This window comes from Terrapene carolina, unplaced genomic scaffold, assembly GCF_002925995.2.
Source record: "Terrapene carolina triunguis isolate 2854851 unplaced genomic scaffold, T_m_triunguis-2.0 Scaffold21, whole genome shotgun sequence".
Classification (NCBI taxonomy): Eukaryota; Metazoa; Chordata; order Testudines; family Emydidae; genus Terrapene; species Terrapene triunguis.
The window spans coordinates 37962045-37981253 of record NW_020664372.1 but is presented as its reverse complement, the minus strand read 5'-3'; the positions used below and the strand labels follow the sequence as shown (position 1 = coordinate 37981253).

General features: G+C 39.4%; 1 protein-coding gene across 2 annotated transcripts in view; it reads right to left on the bottom strand.

Annotated features, from left to right (window-relative positions):
- Nucleotides 1-3774: 3774 nt before the first annotated feature.
- Nucleotides 3775-19209, bottom strand: part of UXS1 (UDP-glucuronate decarboxylase 1) — a 100651-nt gene continuing 85216 nt past the window's right edge. For both annotated transcript variants that reach the window (XM_024215287.3, XM_024215288.2), the window contains 5 exons: nucleotides 16880-16923; nucleotides 14162-14222; nucleotides 12548-12605; nucleotides 7614-7717; nucleotides 3775-4591 (listed from right to left, as the gene is read on the bottom strand). In XM_024215287.3, coding sequence (XP_024071055.1) covers nucleotides 4460-4591; nucleotides 7614-7717; nucleotides 12548-12605; nucleotides 14162-14222; nucleotides 16880-16923 — 399 coding nt within the window. In that variant the 3' untranslated portion in view covers nucleotides 3775-4459. The remainder of the gene's footprint in view (nucleotides 4592-7613; nucleotides 7718-12547; nucleotides 12606-14161; nucleotides 14223-16879; nucleotides 16924-19209) is intronic.

Genomic DNA, 19209 nt, shown 5'->3' with positions numbered 1-19209 from the left:
CCGCGCTGCCCCCCGCCACCCCAAGATTGGCCGCCCCTTACCAGGTGCCGCCCCAAGCATGTGCTTGGTTGCCTGGTGCCTGGAGCCGGCCCTGGGAGGAATTGTTCCACTCCCAATTTGTATGCAATCATTTTGGATTCAAAATTCAGCTGTAAAAAAAAATTTTTTTTTTTTTTTTAACTGTGTTAATGAAATGCTCATGCAGCCTTGGTGAATGAATTCCTGTTTATCTACAGCACACACAGTAGGAGGTAAGGCTCCCCCCACCCTGCCCAGCCAGCACTTCTGAACCCTGGGAAGGAGAAGAGATCCCAAACACTTTCTGTAGAGATAACAGGGGTAGTTTAGTATCCGGGGCCAATGCCAGTTTTGGTTTCCTTGCTGAGTCTGCCAATTAGAGCAAAGTGTGCTGGTGTTTTTAAGATGTGAAAACTGAAATGGAGACACAAAGTCTCCTAGTAATTGCTCATATTTACGCCTTCATGAGTGAAGCCTGTTTTCTGCAAAGATGTGTTTATTTAATAAAGTTCCAACCTTTTTGGAACTCACTGTGAAACCTTCCACTCTGCACACACAAGTATCCCCTCTTCCACCCTACTCAGTCATGTTCAAACAAACCTTATCCTAAATGCTGCAGCCTATTCTTAAAGGGACAGTTCCCACTAACCAAAATGCAACGAACATTAATACATTGTACAACTATATTTCACATTAAAGTATATTTAAATTATCCCAGGTTCCTCACACTAATCCCTCCCCCCCATGGGTCATGCATGAATTATGTTTGATCTACAACATGGAGATGCAGCACAGAGCTCTTCCTTTTTTGCTATAGTAGCTGCTGGTGGAGAAAAGCATATTATCCTCCCTGAGGAACATTCGGTCCATAGATGTAAAGTATTAACAGGGAATGTACTCAGATCTCTGGCTCTAAAAGATGGACCTCTCCCATCTGAGCTAGGTGCAGATCTCAAATCTGTGTGATCTAGCCACTACAGAGTTCTATTTCTGATCGTGCCTGCAGTGACCATATCCAGCCGCTCCGTTATCTTAGCTGTACATCGTTACACTTTCCCTCTGGTAGGGTGCATGGACGTTTTGGTTAAGAACAGTTGTGAAGCACACAAATTTTCATAGCAGTCATTGGAAGAGCTGGGTTTAGAACTCATGGGCTGTTGGCTTAGATCTCAGTGCACCTTCGCCTAGATTGCAGGGTGTATTTTGTAAGGGGTCTCTTTCTGAAAATGCATGATATTTTACCAGTTATATAGGAATGACACTTGACAGGTTTGAATTTATTGTCCTGTTTCCAAACACCCATCCTTTTCTGCTGCCCCTTCCCAAATTCATGCCCTGCATCATCACATTCCCCTGTACCCAGCCAGGTCCTCATGTGATGATTAAAGGACCATCATTTTTCCTGAGAGCAGCCTGGCTTCAGCCCCATTGCAAATAGTGTGAAAAAACAGCCATCTTTGCTGGGGGAAGCCTCACTTTCACTAGCAAAGCCTCTAGGGAAATGGTTGCCATCTTGTTGAAGGTAGCCTGTGACTTGGTCCCATTAACAGTGTTGGGAGATGGCAGCCATTTTAGATAATGGCAAAATGATTCAAGACTGAAGGCAGAAATCAGAAAGCTGTGAGAACCTTTAAAAAGCCCAAATATCACATTCACAATAAAAATCACGAGAGTTCTCACTAACCCCTCTGGTGAGTGTTGGGACAGCATGGCTCACACTCCGTGTGTGCTGCAGGGCTTTCAAAATGGGAGCCACAGCTGTGAGGAAGAGGAGCAGGGCACACAGCAATGGCAGAACAAGGCCTCGGGACAGCCCCTCTGATCCTAGTTATTGGAGAGCTGAGCAGGTGGATTTGAAATAACCCTACAAAGATTCTCTCCTGGAAGGAAGCAGGAACAGCAGGGCTCCTTCTGCCTGGAGCCTGTGTGTAAAGCAACATGAAATTTTTCTTGGTTTGGCAAGGGCGTGCTCATTTCTCACCCTCACTATGGTGTCTGGGCTCCTCACTCCCTTCCTTAGTGGCTATGGGAGTCTGACACCAGAAATCTCAGACTGTCAGCGAATGATACTTGAAAATAACCCACCATTGTATTTCAGTTTGGAGGTTTCAGTTTCACTTAGGACTTAAAGGCACCTCAAGTCTGGCAACAGTGAGCTTTATGGCATGCCTCTGCTTGGTGCACCTGACACTGCAGTGAGAGCTGGGAGTAGGAGTAGAAAACAAAGAACTTCAGCAAATAACACAACTTGAGGTCATCTATACTGAAACATGCAAAGTAGGGCATGCTTTCAGTTACCTAAAATCTCTAGATTTCCCAGTCTCCAATCTTATTAGGTCTGGCATCTGCCTTCCACTAGACTCTTTGGGGTGGCAGCAGCAGCTAGCTCAGGCTTCTCTCTGACAGCTCTCCCCATTTCACCTACTGAGGATGTGTGTAACATCACGTAAGTACAGGGGGATCACAGGCAGCCCCATGTCCTCTATCTCACAGGCGCCAGCTCTGTCAAGTCCTGAGTAAACAGCCTGAAATTATACCTGAATTTCAGTATTAACCATCAGCACTATAATGCTGATTTGAAACTACCCTTAAGCCATTAACCATCACAAAGCTACTAACTGTTTTCAAATCTATGCTACTGCTACCATCTCAGATTTTGTTTCTGAGCAAGTGTGAAGGATGTCATTTTGGCAGAGACAGGGGATTGAACCCAGGGACCCCCAGAGCTAAAAGCAACAGTTTACAGCTTGAGCTAGAGAGTGTGGCACTGAAGCTGAGAGCTGTAACACACTAATCTCTGCAGATCAAGCACTGAGGACAACACACACAAACCACTGAGTTACAAAAGCACAAGAGAGACCTCCTCCAATTCTCATCCCCTTATGAAGACAGACTAGGTAGTGAGCAAACCTAACATCTTTAATAGCAAACCATTGAGATATTCTGTGGCCATTCTTGAAAATAGACTTATCATTATTTCTTCTTTTTTTTTTTACACCATCAAGAAGCATGCTTGTTGGTTTACAGTGCCGATAGACTGTCAGCTCTTGAGGGCCGGACCAGAGCCCTGATTTTTAAAGGTTTTCGGGCACTCCTCTGCTCAGTGTGGCAAAGTCCAGGGGATTTAGACGGCTAAGTCCCATTTTCAAAATGGACTTAGGCACTTAAGACCCACTGACTTTCAATGAGACTTAGGCTTTGAAACTCTGAACAGAGGAATGCCTCAATATCTTTAAAAAAATCTAGGTCTATGCTCCCCAACACGAGACAGTTGCAATAAGTGCAGATATCCAACAAGTGGGAGATGATGGGATTTAGGTTCCTGTGACAAGATTACAGTTAGTACAGCTGTGTGCATTTCCTGGTAAAAATCAATAGAAAGTTTTGTTTCTAAATAAAATAAATGATTTCCCTCATGTTGGGGACGCTAAAGTTTCATTTTATGTTTTAAAGGCATCTTACACCTTTGCATTGTGACAATCTGGGTCTAATGCAAAGAATGACATAAGTCTTAATTATAATAACCTGAGGGTTTTTTTTTTTTTTTTTAAAATACATGAACATCTTAGAGCCTTTCCCCAAGAATCATTTAAAAAATAAATGTGATTATTTGAAAAGTGAAAAATATATCATTATTGGCCTTCAAACAGGATAACTTGTTTTTATAACTATTATGGATTTTTTAAAAATTAACATTTGCAATATGTACAGATAAAACAAACTAGAGAACTATTTTAATTGAAAAACTGAAACCTGTAAGTAGAACTTTCCATATTTTATTAAAATAGCATATTCAACCACTGGTAACCAATAATACATTAACTTTTTTTCCCCAGAGTACGCACAACACAGTAGCGATTTAAAATATCCTTATCCATGATAATCAATGAAAATAGTCCAAATTCAAGTGTGCAACTAAAACTAAATCTCTGAAAAAACTCTGATTTAAAGAATACATAAAGCTCTCATACAGAATTCTTTTATACCCCTATATACTAAATGCCAGTGTTTCACTCACCTGACAATACTGCTAGCTTTTTCTCTTATGCATAGTATAATGTCTCATTTATAGTACCCATTTTATAAATAAATTGGCATATCCCATCCCGTTTATATTCATCTTCAGCTTCACAAAGAAACCAGTAAATAAAACTGTCAAAGACAGTCACAACAAATGATCTCACAGCAAGATATAAAACTTGAAGATACTCAAAGATTTTTCTACTCTATTTTACATAAAAAGACAGATTTAAAAAGTGCAAGGCAAGATTTGCAGTTTTTTTTTTAAAATTTTTAGGCACATCCACTTCTTTAAAGCAAGCTTCAGAATGAAATTCCAGTTTGTTCTTCATGACACCTGTTAAGTCTCTTTTTAAAAAAAGAAAAAAATTACATCCTGTCAAATGTAAAGTAGGGAATCTCCTGTCCAATGTAACAGTTTTCAGTTATGTCTTGTTCTTCCTTTTTTTATCCTTGCAGGTTTCGGTTTGGGGATATATTGATTGTTTGCCTGATATTCGAGTTCTTTACGAAAGTAGTGAATTGCTTTATTTAAACCTTCTTCCAAGGGGACCTGTTTAAAGAAAGAAGAGATGGTCACACATCAGCCTAAGATTCTGGCTACTCTCATAATAGTGCATTATTGTGGCTATCTTCTAAGCTATGAAAACGCTGCTTTGAAATCCTTTACTTCTTTATCAATAAAAACACAAGTATCAGAGGGGTAGCCGTGTTAGTCTGGATCTGTAAAAAGCGACAAAGAGTCCTGTGGCACCTTATAGACTAACAGAAGATTGGAGCATAAGCTTTTGTGGATGAATACCCACTTCGTCAGACGCATGTCTGACGAAGTGGGTATTCACCCACGAAAGCTTATGCTCCAATACTTCTGTTAGTCTATAAGGTGCCACAGGACTCTTTGTCCCTAATAAAAACAGAGCCCCCACCCACTGGTTACAGTCTGTCTATGCATTTCTGATGCACCCATCACTGTAATATCTAGCTATCATTCACTAAATTAGAAACCGCCAACTCAGTCTGGAAATACCACATTTAGTACCAGGCAGTAACACTTAACCCAGTTTATGCCCAAATACAAACACATTAAGGAATTCTCCAAGTTTGTAAGGAACAAAAGAGGAAAAAGAATGTTTTTTGGCTTGTTTTGAATTATATTAAGAGAACATCCTCTAGATAATCTGTGTAAATGGTGAGGCCTAACTAAGTTTAAAGTAGAATACTTCTTTAAATTGGTCCACTAAGAAATAGCAATGGGGATATCAACCACTAGGCAAAACTGACAGTATCCCATTAGGAACTGATCACCTTGCGCTCTCTAAAAGAGTTAATTAGATTCTAATAATTTGTGCGTAGTTAAGAGGAATAATATTTTTCTATTCTGTTTCTAGTTTTAAACAGTGTATTTTATACTCATGGGCACACAACAGAAATATTTAATTCCTTTTCCAAGTATAGTAGTCTCTGTTCTTATGTCACCAGCATGAATTGATACAGTGATAACACTATAGAAAAGCATACATTAACTACCAATGCACTTCTCCGATTCACTACCAATCCTCATTCACCACTGGATAAGAGTACAAATGTCTATATCCTGTTAAAGTTGATAGAACATGATCTACTGCCACTGTGCCACTTTTTAAAAACAAATTAGGTTCTGAATGCCCCAGGCACACAGGGGAAGAGGAATCTCATTACATCAACAGTTTTTTGTTGTTGTTTTTTTTAAGACAGGATTTTGACCTGCTCATGCCCCACACTGAATTATTTCACACTGATGGAGAGGGGAAGTAGGCCTAAACTAAGCCCTTTCCCCCAGTTTTAGATGGGGAAGGGTTCTCTTTGTAATAGTCAAGCTCTTGCTTTCAGCGGTGCTCAATGGCATGTGTGTGAGTGAAATGTAGTCAGGAAGATTTGGGTGTTTCATCATTAGGATCATTATCAATCAAATGTACTTCACTTTGCAGACCTTAATTCTTCAGAAAACAGCAAATCTTTATGCTGGTATCACCCGAGTATTGGCTAATTTCCAGGGATTTATTGGGATTCCATTCAGGCAGGGGGGAAGGGGGCTGGGTCATGAAAGGTTGAAGGGTTTGTAGCCATTAATGGTGCACCTACCCTAGAACCAGTATCTGTTTTCCAGCAGCACTGTTGTTTTTAAAACAGTTTTCCAGCAAAGTTCTCTAGTGAAATCAAGGCTTAAGATTCAAGGCCAGGTTGTAACACTTGTCCTGGCCATTTGAGTGGCTCTGTGTAGTGTGGCCAGCTAGCCTCAAGGTAATGTAGGGAGAAAAGACGGTGTAATGCCGGCTTGGGAGGCCTTTCTTAAGAAAGGGCGATGAGTTGATGTGTGCAGAAGGAGGTATTCAGGAAAGAGTACACATCACTGAGTGATACAATGGTACACCTCTACCCCGATATAACGTGACCGGATATAACATGAATTCGAATATAACGCGGTAAAGCAGTGCTCCGGGGGGCGGGGCTGCGCACTCCGGCGGATCAAAGCAAGTCCGTTATAACGTGGTTTTCACCTATAATATGGTAAGATTTTTTGGCTCCCGAGGACAGCGTTATATCGGGGTAGAGGTGTATTACAATACTATCTGTATTATTCCCAACCTCTTAATGCAGCACAAGTATTTAAAAGCTTTTTTGGACAGTGACTGTATCTTAAGCAAATTTCACTGCTGCCTACAATAAATCCCAGATCTCCCCCACCTTTATCAAAAAGCATATACAACTAATTCTGAACCACAGTGAACAAATAGCTTAATTCATTCTTCAAATATGTATTAAATTATTTTTGTCTATGGCAAATTCAGTGTGGAATTTCAAAAGGTTTAAATCTGTTCTCACTGAAGTCAATGATAAAACTCCCATTAACTTCAATGGGAGCAAAGGTAGGCCAACCTGAGCGGGTTCTCAAAAATCCCATTGTTAGTATACTACCGCTTTGTCCAACTACCTAGTTTTTATTGGGTTCTTCTGCTATTCCTCACAATCCTCCATAGTGATTAGATTAAACCTGATAAGTGCAGTAACATTTGCATATCTTTAAAAGGGTCTTAAAAATCTCAACCCTTAAATGTTCTATTTCATTTGGTATTGAACATCATCCACATAATAAAAGCTAATTTCTCTTTAACAACAGGATAAGTGGAGGGGTAATTCATTACGTACCACGCATTCCAAGGTATACGACAGGCATATGAGGGACTGTTGCCTTGGTAAGAGCTCTTATACTAATGAGGTTAATTTTTATTACAATGCTTTGTCACGTATTTTATAGGTTGATAGATTTTAAGGCCAGGGACCTGTGATCATCTAATCTGACCTCCTGCACAACACAGGCTGTAGAACTTCCTCCAGTACACATTTATTGAGTGTCCATGTAAGACTCAAGGCACTTTATAACCTTTACAATAATTGCCCTTGGAATTCTTTCCTCCACTTCCCCCAGTTCTTTAAGATGCTCTAATAACTGCAGGATATCTTCTTTTATAAAGGCAAGACAATCATCAGAAAAACCACAGGTTTACACACGACACTATTAATCTAGCTTTACATACCACAGGTTCCCAACCAAGCAATAACTTGGCTTTCTTGATGTCAGGCCTTCTTTTCTGGGGGTCATCTTGAGCTTCTGAGAGAAACTGGATTTCACTGCCACTACCTGTTGAATAAAATATTGCATTTTATTATCCTTTGTTTGCTATGCTTTCAACTTACACATTTCCCCAGTGGTGGTATGTCATCCCTCTCAAGCTTATTTAGATTATTCCCAATTTTCCCCTCCAAAATGCCTTACACTGACATGATGGTCCTTCCAGCAAAGGTGGGATGAACCATTCAGGAGTGGCACTGCAAAGTGACTTAGAAACACTTCCTCCTCCCCAATACTATTCATTTCTACTGTCTGCGGAGTGAAGAACCATGCATGAGTCTTGTATTCAGATCCCTTCATGGTAGCATATTGAGAACTTACTATGCAAGCCCAAAACATTCTGCATTATTGTATACAAATGTTTATTTGAGTTTAAAAATTTGTAGGCAGAGCAAAACAGAGCTAGTTAGTTAGTGAGCAGCAAATGGAGGGAGAACTTATTTTGTCTACCAGGTAGTCTAGTGCACCATAGTGTTCTACCACACAAACAAGCTATGTCCAAGACTGGAGCGTTAAGGGGCTGAGCAAAATCACAGACAATTAAGAATATAAAAATGGCCATACTAGAACAGACCAAAGGTCCATCTAGCCCAGTATCCTGTCTTCCGACAGTGGCCAATGCCAGGTGCTCCAGAGGGAATGAACAGAACAGGTAATCATCAAGTGATCCATCCTGTCGCCCATTCCCAGCTTCTGGCAAACAAGAGGCTAGGGACACCATCCCTGACCATCCTGGCTAATAGCCATTGATGGACCTATCCTCCATGAATTTATCAGTTCTTTTTTGAACCCTGTTATAGTCTTGGCCTTCACAACATCTTCTGGCAAGGAGTTCCACAGGTTGACTGTGTGTTGTGTGAAAAAGTACTTCCTTTTGATTGTTTTAAACCTGCTGCCTATTAATTTCACTTGGTGACCCCTAGTTCTTGTGTAATAAGAAGGAGTAAATAACACTTCCTTATTTACTTTCTCCACACCAGTCATGATTTTATTGACCTCAATCATATCCCCCCTTAGTCATCTCTTTTCCAAGCTGAAAAGTCCCAGTCTTATTAATCTGTCTGTTCCAGAACCCTAATAATTTTTTGTTGCCCTTTTCTGAACCTTTTCCAATTCCAATATATCTTTTTTGAGATGTGGCGACCCACATCTGCACACAGTATTCAAGGTGTGGGCATACCATGGATTTAGAGGCAATATGATATTTTCTGTCTTATTATCTATCCCTTTCTTAATGATTCCCAACATTCTGTTCGCTTTTTTGACTGCCAGTGCACACTGAGTGGATGTTTTCAGAGAACTATCCACAATGATGCCAAGATCTATTTCTTAAGTGGTAACAGCTAATTTAGACCCCATCATTTTATATGTATAGTTGGGATTATATTTTCCAATGTGCATTACTTTGCACTTAACATTCAGAAGGGTAGCCGTGTTAGTCTGGATCTGTAAAAAGCAACAAAGAGTCCTGTGGCACCTTATAGACTCACAGACGTATTGGAACATAAGCTTTCGTGGGTGAATACCCACTTGCGTCTGACAAAGTGGATATTCACCCACGAAAGCTTATGCTCCAATACGTCTGAGAGTCTATAAGGTGCCACAGGACTCTTTGTTGCTTTATCAACATTGAATTTCATCTGCCATTTTGTTGCCCAGTCAGCCGGTTTTGAGAAATCCTTTTGTAGCTCTTTGCAGTCGGCCTGGGACTTAACTATCTTGAGTAGTTTTGTATTATCTGCACATTTTGTCATCTCACTGTTTACCCCTTTTTCCAGATCATTTATGAATATGTTGAATAGGATTGGCCCAATACAGACCCCTGGGGGGACACCACTATTTACCTCTCTCCATTCTGAAAACTGGCCATTTATTCCTACCCTTTGTTTCCTATCTTTTAACTAGTTACCAATCCATGAGAGGACCTTCCCTCTTATCCCATGACAGCTTACTTTGTTTAAGAGCCTTTGGTGAGGGACCATGTCAAAGGCTTTCTGAAACCTAAATACACTGGATCCCCCTTGTCCACATATGTGTTGACCCCCTTAAAGAATTCTAGTAGTTTGGTGAGGCATGATTTCCCTTTACAAAAACCATGTTGACTCTTCCAACAAATCTGTGTGTCTGACAATTTTGTTCTTTAGTATAGTTTCAACCAGTTTGCCCAGTACTGAAATCAGGCTTACCAGCCTGTAATTGCTGGTCAGGGGTCACCTCTGGAGCCCTTTTTAAAAATTGGAGTCACATTAGCTATCCTCCAGTCATTTGGTACAACTAAAAAGAGTGGCTCAGGTTTGGGAATCTCCCTCACATCCTCAACCGTGAAGACGGATGCAAAGAATTCATTTAATTTCTCTGCAACGGCCTTATCGTCCTTGAGTGCTCCTTTAGCAGTTGATCATCCAGTGGTCTCAGTAATTGTTTAGCAGGTTTCCTGCTTCTCATGTACTTAATTTTTTTTTTTGCTATTACTTTGAGTCTTTGGCTAGCTGTTCTTCAAATTCTTTTTCTGGCCTTCCTAATTATATTTTTACACTTCATTTGCCAGAGTTTATGCTCCTTTCTATTTTCCTCACTAAGATTTAACTTCCACTTTTTAAAGGATGCCTTTTTGCCTGTCACTGCTTGGCTTACTTCTTTGTTTAGCCACAGTGGCACTTCTTTAGTTCTCTCACTATGTTTTTTAATTTGGGGTATACATTTAAGTTGAGCCTCTTTTATGGTGTCTTTAAAAAGTTTCCATGCAGCTTGCAGGGATTTTACTTTGGTGCTGTACCTTTTAATTTCTGTTTAATATCCTCATTTTTGTGTAGTTCCCCTTTTTGAAATTAAATGCTAAACTGTTGGGCCGCTGTGGTGTTTTCCCTGCCACAGGGATGTTAAATTTAATTATATTATGGTCACTATTACCAAGCGGTCCAGCTATATTCACCTCTTGGACCCGATCCTGTGTTTCATTTAGGAAATAAAACAAGAATTCCCTCTCCTCTTGTGGGTTCCAGGACCAGCTGCTCCAAGAAGCAGTCATTTAAGGTGTCAAGAAACTCTCTCTGCATCCCGTCCTGAGGTGACATGAGTCATTGTGGGGATAGTTGAAACCCCCCTTATTATTAAGTTTTTTAATTTTAATAGCCCCTCTAGTCTCCCTGAGCATTTCATAGTCACTATCACCATCCTGGTCAGGTGGTCGGTAATATATCCCTACTGCTATATTCTTAGTATTCGAGCATGGAATTATTATCCATAGAGATTCTATGGTACAGTTTGGTTCATTTAAGATTTTTACTTCACTTGATTCTAGGCTTTCTTTCACATATAGTGCTATTCCCCCAACAGCACGACCTGTTCTGTCCTTCCGATATATTTTGCACCCTGGTATCACTGTGTCCCATTGATTATCCTCATTCCACCAACTTTCTGTGATGCCTCTTGTATCAATATCCTCATTTAATACGAGGAACTCTAGTTCACCCATCTTATTATTTAGATTTCTAGCATTGGTATACAAGCACTTTAAAAACCTGCCACTTTTTAGCTGTCTCCCATTACGTGATGTAATTGAATGAGACTTTTTCATTTGACTGTTTCTCATCAGATCCTGCTTGTATTTTACCATCTTCCATACTCTCCTGCTTACTACAGCATAGAGAATCTCCATTAGTGGATCCTCCTATAAGGGATCGCTTTGTCTGAACCATGTGCTCCTCCGCACCGGTCAGCTTTCCCCCAGACCTTAGTTTAAAAACTGCTCTAGGACCTTTCTAATGTTAAGTGCCAGCAATCTGGTTTCATTTTGGTTTAGGTGGAGCCCACCCTTCCTGTATTGGCTCCCCCTTTCCCAAAAGGTTTCCCAGTTCCAAATAAATCTAAACCCCGCCTCCCTACACCATCATCTCATCCACGCATTGAGACCCTGCAGTTCTGCCTAACTGGCCCTGTGTGTGGAACTGGAAGCATGGTCTTACCTAGCAGCCTAAATTTGGGATTCAATAATGCTGTAAAGGCAGCACACACAACAGCAGGAACACAGGGTGAGAGGTAGGGACTGCCAAATAATCTCCAGCATCCCCTCCAGCCAAGTGAAAGGGAGAGTTTGATGGGCGCTGGAATGAATCACTTCTAGCCTCCAGTTTCCAGGTCGGTATAAGGGGAAGAAAAATGGTCATCACAGCATAAGACTTTTGAGGGTGGTATACAGAGAAACTCGTGGAATGTGAGGAGGATTCCTGGACGAATCTACCCAAACAGTATTTATGTTTTAGTTCCGGAGATGATATATTTCATTCAAATTCAGCTCAGTTTAGACTTTTTCAATGATTGCATTTACGGCAGGAGTTGGTGTCTTGTACTGAACTTTTATCTAAAATAGTCATAGCATCTCTCCTTCCTATTGCTGCCAGAATTTTGTGTAGTACACCTGCCAGGGATCATCTTACATTTTCTTTTCGTTCTTAAAAGAAGAAAACCCATGCATAGAGAAGTCTACCTGGGGTCAGACCAGAATGGGGAACAATATTCAGAACTACCTGGTAGTCCCTCTCAGAATGGGCATGAATTGTACCAGTACATGACAAACTACCACATAAAAAATAAATATTCATTCTTTTCTTCATACAGTATTTTATGTATATTTGAAAATCTGAACTGAATTCTAAATTCTTAATCTAATATTTAATTACAGAATCAGTAGACCAATATCCTTGGTAAAACTGCTGTTTAGCAACGGAAAGAAACAGATTCAATTAGTCTTATGTATTATACATACTTTAAAGAAGTAATTATCATCCGATAATATAAGCCCTCTATGAACTTCACCCAACAATTACTTGTCATACTTACCAACAAGTTTTTTAATTAATTGGGCAAATTCTAGGATACTGTGCTCTTCTGGGTTCCCCTAAGAAGGAAGTGGATACAGGTTACAAGAGAAATTACAAAGCATCTCTAAAAATGTGTATTTTGTGATTTGCCAGGAGTCACTATGAGGATAGTAACCAAGTACATGAATGAACTAAAATTCATAGATTACAAGGCCAGAAGGGTCTGACCTCCTGTATAACAGGCCAGAAAACTGCCCCAATATAATTCCTGTTTGAACGAGAGCATCTCTTTGAAGAGACATCCAAACTTGATTTAAAAATTGCCAGTGATGGAAAATGCACCACCAAATTTGGTAAATTGTTCCAAGGGTTAATTATCCTCAAAGAGGCACTACATCTCAATTCTACTTTGAAAAGTAACCAGAACCACTTATAAACAAAAAATTTCTGGTCCCCCACATCTTTTTAAACAACATGGTAGGTAATGTGTCTTCAAAGACACATAACAAGATGCATTTTCGAGGGTGGGATTTTGAAAAGCATTCATTGGTGGCCTAACTCTGGCTCCCAATGAAGTCAATGGAAGTTTTACCATTTCAATAGCAGCAGAGTCAAGGCAACAGAGCGCTTTTGAAAACCCGGCCCAAGTTGAGTCTATTTAGACATCCAAAAAATAAACTGTAGGTTTTCAGGTGTTCTTTAATTGTGCATGTCCCCCTTTTTCCCATATGCTTTAGCTTCATGAGATGCACATTTTGCTTTCCATGAGACTCCCAAGGGAAAAACCATCACAGTTTTTCAAGAGCTGACCTCAGCAGTATGCCATACGCTTCTAAATATTATAATTTCAAACTGTGACTAGATAAACCACGGATATGTTATAATTACTTTGGAAATAGCCATCCACATTTAATCTCTATTACTGATGATACTTTAGCACAATTACCATAAAAGGGGGGGGGAGGGGCACATATCACAACAACAACAAAAAATGAAGCTTCTGGAGCAGAAGCAGGTTAATAAATTACATCAGTGTGTCACCAATGGTTTCAGATCGCACTTTTGATGTATAGAAATAAGGGTGGTCTTCAACTGCATTTCTGAAGTGTCTTAAAATAACTTACTCCCTGCCCCCCCCTTTCTAATACAGTAGAACCCCGTTTATCTGACTCTCCATTATCCGGCTCTCTGTGTTAACTGGACAACCAGAACACACAGATCCAGAGGGGAGTGATCTCTCCAGTGGCCACTAGATGGTGCTGCAGCACTGCACTTGCCCATTCTCTGTTTTTTCCAGATTTTTGATTATCCAATCTGCTCCCAGTCCCAATTAGATTGGATAAACGGGGTTCTGCTGTATTGCATATTGAGCAAAAAGCTTAAATCAATTAAAACTCAAAACATATTGCAAAATTCTCTGATTCTTGAGACAGTGATCAGATCTAAGGTCTAGGAGCCCAGCAAGTACTATGCCAAATCTCTTATATGTAAAGTGAACATAGGGTTTTTTGTGCATGATGGGAAGTATTTTCGCTGCATTTAATTCTTGTAAAAGTTAACACCAATGACAAGCAAGAAAGCAAAAACTAGACTACTGTGAAGTAAATGTAGCAGAACAGAACTGTATGCTCACCAAGTTGACAGGACTGCTGACGTTGCTGTTCATTAAGGCCACCAACCCATTCACAAGATCACTGCAAAAGGGAAAGCAGGGACTGAGTAAATATCCATTTCTCTTTAAACAGTCATATTTTATTCAAAGAGATCCATATCGCTAGAACCCCACTGAAGCAATATAATTAGATGAAGAATGGAGAAATCAAAACCTGCAATTAAAATGGATTTTATGCATTTTGTAGATTTCAAGTGGAGGTCTGCATTTCATACCAACTGGTAATTTGCTGGCCTGTTAGCTCCATAGTTATTCATTTCAATAAATCAAAACCAGTGGAGGACTTGCTGTTAGTTTTAGAGGATAATTTGCTGCAGTCTGAGCATTTACATTGGGGAGGCACAAGCTTCAGTCCCTCCACAGTTATATGAAAAACCAACCAAGAAATATTAATGGATTACCAAAAAACAATTAATATTTTATTATTTCCTCTGGCCTCTAAGCCTCCCATTCATTTAAAATGAGGCAACTGCCCATTTTTCAGATGGATTGTAATAGATTGGTTCATGATGGTGAAAAGAAGCAAGTGCACTGCTGCTTACTAAGTTTGTCCTTACTTTAGAAGCTTTAAAAAGACTCTGTTAAAACAAGTTTACTTTGTAAAAATGATATCTTGGTGTTATGCACTAAATCCTCCTCCTGGGTCCTAGGTCCAGACTAATCAATATGAACAACAAAGATATCCGCTCTTCTCTGCACTACAGGTTCAAATGAGGTGTGCCAAACCAAGATGCTACAAATTTCTATACCATTTACTACTAATATTATTGCAGAAGGCGGGGGGAGAAGAGATTTTTAAAGGAGTTTGTCAAGAACAAAACAAAAAAACCAAAACAAAAAAACAACAACCCTGGCACTTTGGTTTAGCTGGCGAGTAAGCCAGGAGATATGGACATGCTGTTCAATAAATATAGGTCACAATCTTGAATCTGATCTGAACAGACAGACTCCTGTATCTGTACAAGTCCCAGCAACTTTGCATGGATGTAAGGATCTGGCCATCAGGATCAGAGTGCAGGACCTCTGATGTAAGCTCCTTGAAGCCAAGAAAGAGCCTACTAGTTTCTTAAGTGCCATGCATTTTTATGGTACTATATAAATAATTAGAATGTGGATTTTTGTCGATTAGATAGTAATGCTTTCATCAGATATAATAAACTGAATAAAAGCTCATTTTGAAGTGTATTGTTAACAGTATTTTGAGGATTTTGGATAATTAACTCACACTGGAGTAAAGGTAGAGTCCCTTCAACTCCATAGTAGGCTCTATAGTATTGCACCACAGCAACGACAACACAACCATGTGCTTTGCTATAAATGCATTGTAATTCTGCTACACAGTCCCAACCATCAGTTGCAAACAATAAGTTATCATGCTGCACTATCTATTAGGTAATTATGTATAGCAAACAGTGTTGTGCAATGTGTTCCCTTAACCATAAAATGGCATTGTTTATATTAAACCTGTAGGTGAAATATATTTATCCTGTATCTCATGCATGAAGTGTTTTTAAAGTGATTTAAAAATGAATGTCATCAGTAAAGATTATTCAAGGGGGCTATTCCTATAGCCTTTACTCATGTGAATGCTCCCATTGAGGACAATAGGATTTAACATCTAAATGAGAGCTGTAGGATCAGGCCCTAAGTTATTAGAGCCCTCAGCTTTAGAAGGAGGGGGTCTGTGTTTTTGGATTAGTTGAAGCCATTTATAGAGTGAAGCAGACTTCAAGATGTGTGCGAGGGGATGGGGATAGAGGGATAAAGGGGGAATTGTCCTAGATATAAAAAACAGTATGATACAGCAAAATAAATAATAAATGAAAACCAGACATGCTGTACCCTTTAAAATTAGTAATTTTAAATGGCTACTTAAAGTGTATTTTTAGTAAACTAAAGCTTTGCCTTATTAGAAACGATCCAGTTCTGACCACACTGATTTTCGGTACCAAAACAAAGTCTAATTTTAACATGGAATAAGCAATTATAACACATGAAATATTACCCTTTTGTCACTTTAAAACAAGGGAGGATTTTGTCTCAGCACTAAATGAGCTAAAAACTAGTTCTCCTCTAATATTATGGGACAACATTTTGAATTGTACAAGCCATGGGAAATGCTGATGGACACAAATATAGCATGAATGTCATAATACAATACACATTAAATCATTACTTGCCATGTTTGATATTACCCTAAACTGTTCAGAGGAAAGCATGAAGGTGTGAAGTCAAATTTTGGCAGGCAGCTTTAGAGAGAAGCTGCCAAGATAATAATCCACAGAATTCCTTGTATTACTAACACAGGCTATCAACACAAGGTGGCAGCAGTGTATTCAGATACAAAGACATGAAGCTGTTGAGATTTCATGAAGCAGAAAAATGATAACAGAACCACTTGCGTCCACTGGTGAGGATCACCACAAATTACTAGCTATGTCTGAATTTGAAGTTCTTACCTGGCTAGGGACTATTTATATATTCAACTTCTCTGTGAAAGTACAATTTGTGTTCTAGAACACTACTTCATATCTAAGAAACAGAACTGTTTGTACATTTCCCATTTTGCTTTACGTTTTACTGGGTTGATCCAGTCTGTAGAATGTCTGAGTCTACCAGGATACAATGACAGGTATCAGACTCAGTAGAAAAGTGCTAGAGAGAACAAGCAAGCCTTACCTGACATACTGGAATGCTCTAGTCTGAGTTCCAGGCCCATAGACCTAAAAAACAATGAAAATCAAAGTTACAAGAACATGAAAACATATGGCATGTCTCACCACCCCCATAAGCAGACTGCCAGGACCACTTGAGGCATGAATATGGGACACAAAACCAAGTTACAATCTGAGCTGGCTGCCAGACTGTGCGTCATGAGTGCCAGGCCAAATCCTAATCTTGGCAATTCTTCATACACTACTGTTCTAAGATTCAGCCTCTTTTCACTGTCTACAGGTAGAACGCTTATCTTTTGTCTTGAGGATTATAGTCTACTTCTCTCTGGTCTTCCCAGGACCCACCAGTGTCCCTCTTCTTTACTCCACAGAAAATGCAGCTGCTATCACCTTCCAGGCCTGACCATGACACTCAGCTGTCTGAATCTCTACACTGACTATACAGTGAAAATCTGAAGCAGATCTACTATTTTTCATGAAACAACAAACAAAAACAAAAAACCATCAAAAACAAAACACCCCCTCATGTTACGTGGAAATAACTAAGGCATTGCAATGGCTTCAACATAATACAGTTTTTACACAGTTTGGCTGTGAAGTTAAGGCAATAAACCAGCACACTTTGGAAATTTCCAGTATAAAATCGATAACAATATTTGAAAGCAATAGCTAGGCATGTTTAAGGATAAAAATGGGGATACATCACTTGACATGGACACACACTGAATTAGAAGAGCTTTTTTGCTCAGAAAATAGGGACACAATTGATGTACATGCCAACATCTGTCATAGGTTAAGCCTGCTTTAAGGATCTGACCCAAACTCAACTAATCTCAAAGGGAGTCTTCAGTTCAGTGGGCTTTGGATGAAGCCCTAAATATTTAGAGGTCTAACAGAGTTTACTTAATATCTTATTCTGAAAGAAATGTGGGACAGTGCAATGGTGGCTTGACAGTATGCCTCACACAGCTTCCAGCCTCTGTTTTAAAATAGTTTTTTATATATGAAAAGGGGGGGAGAGAAAAACTCACTTTGTGCATGTTTCCTATACAGTGATTTTCGTTGCCACATGTGTTAAAGGCAGTCTGAGATTATGCTGTATTCACTCCCCCTCCCCCCCAACTTCTCATATAAATATTTTAACAATAAAAACAAGATGACTGTTTGCATGGGACAAAAACATTTGACTCTAATGAGGAATAATAAAGAGAGATGTTCCCATTTTGTAGAATTAGTTCCCACATTTGAACTTCTCTTTTAAACAACAAGTGCCTTTATCCATTTATTTTTGGGGTTTTTTGGGGATAAAAATTGAATACACTCATGTTTTAAAATAGCTAATTTTATAACAGATTTTAATTTTAACAGCAAAAGTTGTAAAAAATTAAGTGAAAGTTTTTGATTTCTGATTCACTTTTCACTGTTTTTCTGCTGGCTGTTGATTTATTTTACTGAGCTTGGTCAATTCAACAAAACTTCAGTCTCACTCTTATGCCTAATCGATTTTGCTTTTTGATACTCATGCACTAGTAGTACAGTGACCTTGGGTCAAGCTTTTATTTATTATTATTTTATCCATGGTTAGAGACTTTGACAAATTATAACTAAGAAGTCTACCACAAGGCCTCCTTCAAACTTTTCCTTGTAACGCTCCTCTGCTGTGATGGCTGCAAAACATCCGACAATGGTTAGGTAACTGATGGGTGCAGTGATTGCTACTTGTTACACTTAACTGAAATGTTGCCTGCTGCATCCACTTGTCGTCTCATTTTATACTTGGATAATGAACACTTTTGGGGTAGGGGCCGTCTTTGTGACATGTCAATGCTTAGCATTGGAGACCTGATCTTAGGTTGGGCCTCTAAAGTGTCACTGTAATATAAACATCAGCAATAACTTGTGACAACTTTAAAAATCTGACCTCCCATTCATTCAAATGGAGAGCTGCATTTCTTATGTTCCAGTTAATCAGTGTCCACCACCTAGTCAGGATGCTGAAGCATCACCGGTACCCTCTTCCCTAGTGACTTTTCAGACTCCAAAGAATTAAAGGGAGTCATTATTCGACTTTGGCTGTGCCTACACTAACTTACTTGCTTAACATTTCTCCGTTGCTCCCACTGGTGCAGCTGCAACAGCAGGAGCTCAACTATAGATTGGCCATTGGAGTTAAAAAAAAATATCTAACATAGACAAGACTTCAACACTCCTCCCACAGGACTTGTACTACTCCAAGCTTTTCTTGATGACACTTCGAAATATCCCGAACTATGAATTGTTTTAAATCTGATAAATATTCCACATAAACACCTTTTAGGAAAGCTGTTAGAGAAT